The 2,687-nt window shown below is 69.5% G+C and overlaps 1 protein-coding gene across 1 annotated transcript in view; it reads right to left on the bottom strand.

The window, feature by feature from the left end:
• The window catches only part of CHLNCDRAFT_141895 (hypothetical protein), a gene marked incomplete at both ends in the record, with an annotated part of 2,829 nt that extends 773 nt beyond the window's left edge, over positions 1-2,056 (bottom strand). Inside the window, 7 exons of the mRNA XM_005849923.1 lie at positions 387-717; positions 858-879; positions 1,023-1,134; positions 1,236-1,431; positions 1,635-1,708; positions 1,812-1,862; positions 2,014-2,056. Coding sequence (XP_005849985.1) covers positions 387-717; positions 858-879; positions 1,023-1,134; positions 1,236-1,431; positions 1,635-1,708; positions 1,812-1,862; positions 2,014-2,056 — 829 coding nt within the window. The remainder of the gene's footprint in view (positions 1-386; positions 718-857; positions 880-1,022; positions 1,135-1,235; positions 1,432-1,634; positions 1,709-1,811; positions 1,863-2,013) is intronic.
• Between the last annotated feature and the right edge of the window lie 631 nt (positions 2,057-2,687).

Here is a 2,687-nt window from a genome sequence, read left to right as displayed (position 1 = left end):
TACGCTGACGGTCCAGGTCTGGTTGACAGACCAATTGACGCCTGCGCGGCACGCGGGGCAGGCGAGGCCAGTGGGACAGCGGCGGCGGCAATGGACGCGGGATGGAGAGAAGGTGGTGGTTGTGGCGGTGGCGGGCGTCGGCGCCCGCGCAGGCGTGCGCACACTCAGCCCCCTGCCTGCTCCCCAGCACGACGTGGCATGCAGGGAAGACCCGGGGGACCGGGGAGCGCCAGCAGGGTGCCGTGCTAGGCATGCAGCCTCCGTGACAGCCGCACGCGCACCCTCACCCAGCCACACCCACCCACCAACCCACACCCACACGCGCACACACGCCCAGCGCCCCGTGCCGTGCCGTGCCTGCTGCGCCGCCCCGGCCCCGGCCTCACCGTCCTCGCTCACGTACGCCACGCTGTACACGGTGGTACCGGCCAGGGTGCAGGACGCCAACGTGCACGACAGTACCGTCATCATGGGAGAGGACACGCAGGACAGGGAGCGAGGCTCCAGGCCCGGCGCGCTGTCGGCGGGCATGCTGAGCTTCTGCCAGGTGGCGCCCGAGTCAGTGGAGTAGATACCTGCGGTGCGGTTGCCGTCGGACGGTACCGCCTTGCCCAGCGCCCACAGCTTCTGGCCGCTGTCCCTGGCGCAGATGGACCTGAGGTCGGAGCCGGCCGGCAGCTGCGTCTCGGTGCCATTCACCGCAGTCCAGCTCGCGCCCTGCGGGCAGCACGCAGCGTGGGGCGCTGCCGGCATGTCGGCGGAGTGGCCCCCGGAGGCAGCAAGGGAGGGGGCTGCCCGGCCCAGGCAGCGGCCCCGACACCGGCGCCACACAGCCAGTGCCAGGCGCCGGCTCTCACCCCGTTGTCCGTCTTGATCAGGCTGCGGCAGGGCAGGGGGCAGGGGGGGCGTGCCGGTGAGAGCCGCCGTGCCAGCTGGCAGCAGGCAGCAGCAGCAGGCAGCAGCAGCAGGCAGCAGGCAGCAGGCAGCTGGGCTGGGCGCCCTGGCGCGGTCGCCGCACTCACTAGCCGTCTGCCGCGGCACACCACGCTCGGTCTGCGTCCACTGCAACCAAGCTGTAGCACGTCTTCGTGATTTGCTTTGGAGTCCTCAGGTCGAGGCGCGTCCAGGTGGCACCTGCGCACATGCGGCATGGGCGCGCCGCTCATCGTGAGGCGGCGCAGCCGGCACGCACCGGCCCGCGAGCGGCCGCCGGCCTGGCCTCCACCCCTGCCCACCCGCGTCTGTGGTCTTGGCCATAAAGGTACAGGAGTTGCCCGAGGCATTCAGCTGGGAGGAGGTGCCGCCGAGGTAGCCCACGGTGGGCGTGGCTGGAGCCACCGACCACAGCTGGAGGTTGCTCCTCAGGCCGTAGACCGCCTCCGTTTCGGTCACGCTGACGTTGACCCAGGTGTGCCCGGCGTCGGTGGTCCTCTGCAGGGTGGAAAGTGCATGGCAGGTGAGGGATGGTGCTGGAGGGCGTGCCCCGCTCAAGCTGCAGCTCTGCGGCAGGGGCGCGAGCGTGCGGGGGGAGAGAGCAGCTACAGCTGCCTGCGGCGGCAGGGCGCGGCACGCGGCGGGAGAGCCCCGTGGGTGGCAGCGGGGCTGGGGCTTGCCAGAATGGAGCCCATGGAGACGGCCACGCCTATGGAGTCGTCGAACCAGGCCACAGACATGAGGTTGCTGGTGGAAGGGTCGGCATTGATGGTGGCTGCGGGGCAGGCAGGACGGGGGTGGTGGGAGGAGGCTGGCGACGCGCTGGCGCCAGCATGGCACTGGGGCCACGCGCTGCTGCCTGCTGCTGGCGTGCTCACCCTTGGTCCAGCCGGCAGCGGCCGGGGCCGCGAGACAGCAGAGGGCGAGGCCTGCAGGTGGCATGGGGCGGGTGGGTGGTGGGGCGGCATGCAGAGCGGAGGACCGGCGGCGGCGGCAGCAGATGGCCGAGCCGCCTGGCGGGTCGGCAGCCTCCCACGCCATCCAGCTCCGCCCTACAACCCAGCTTCACCGGCAGCTCACCCAGCAGCAGCGGTTGCGCAACGCGGCTTGGCCGTCGCGGCATGGCGGAGAGCTTGCACGGGCCGCGTGGGCAGGAGCTTTACCGGAACAAAGGAGGCGTTTTATATTGGGGCTGCGGACTTTGGTTGGAAACGGCGGGTACACTAAGTCTGCGCAAGTTCTCTTACAGGAGTGCGCCTGTCACTGTCGCCAAGTGAGAGTGCAGGAAGGCTCCAACACTAGGGGTTTGGAGACGTCACACTGCTCACGAGGTGTATCCCGGGAAGAAGGCACGAGGGGGCACGGCGGTCTGTTCCGTCCCAACCCCCAGGCCCCCTTTCTTGGGACTCGTCAAGCCCAGGGAGCACGTGTGAGGCCCGGGGAACGCTGATGGGGGCCTCCGTCCATGCGGTGTTGGGCGCCGCCAGCGGTCGACACCGCCGTGAGCAGTGCCGGCGCTTCCACCAGCTGGGTGTCGAGGAGACTCTCTAATGGGCAATATGATGCTGGGCGCTGCAATCCGTTCCACAAAGTGATTCCTTGCGCTTGCCTGATGCCGGGGTAGTGGGGCCCTCGCCGTTTGCCACCTGCATCTGCCTGCGGTGACGCGATGCCTGCGGTAACTTACCGCGTTGAACGCGAGCCAATACTCGCCACAGATCTGCACCTGCTGCACTGCGCCTGCAATAATGCAT

This window comes from Chlorella variabilis (assembly GCF_000147415.1).
Source record: "Chlorella variabilis unplaced genomic scaffold CHLNCscaffold_4, whole genome shotgun sequence".
NCBI classification, from domain to species: Eukaryota; Viridiplantae; Chlorophyta; class Trebouxiophyceae; order Chlorellales; family Chlorellaceae; genus Chlorella; species Chlorella variabilis.
Note: the sequence above shows the minus strand (reverse complement) of the source record. Positions and strands in the feature narration are given on the sequence as shown.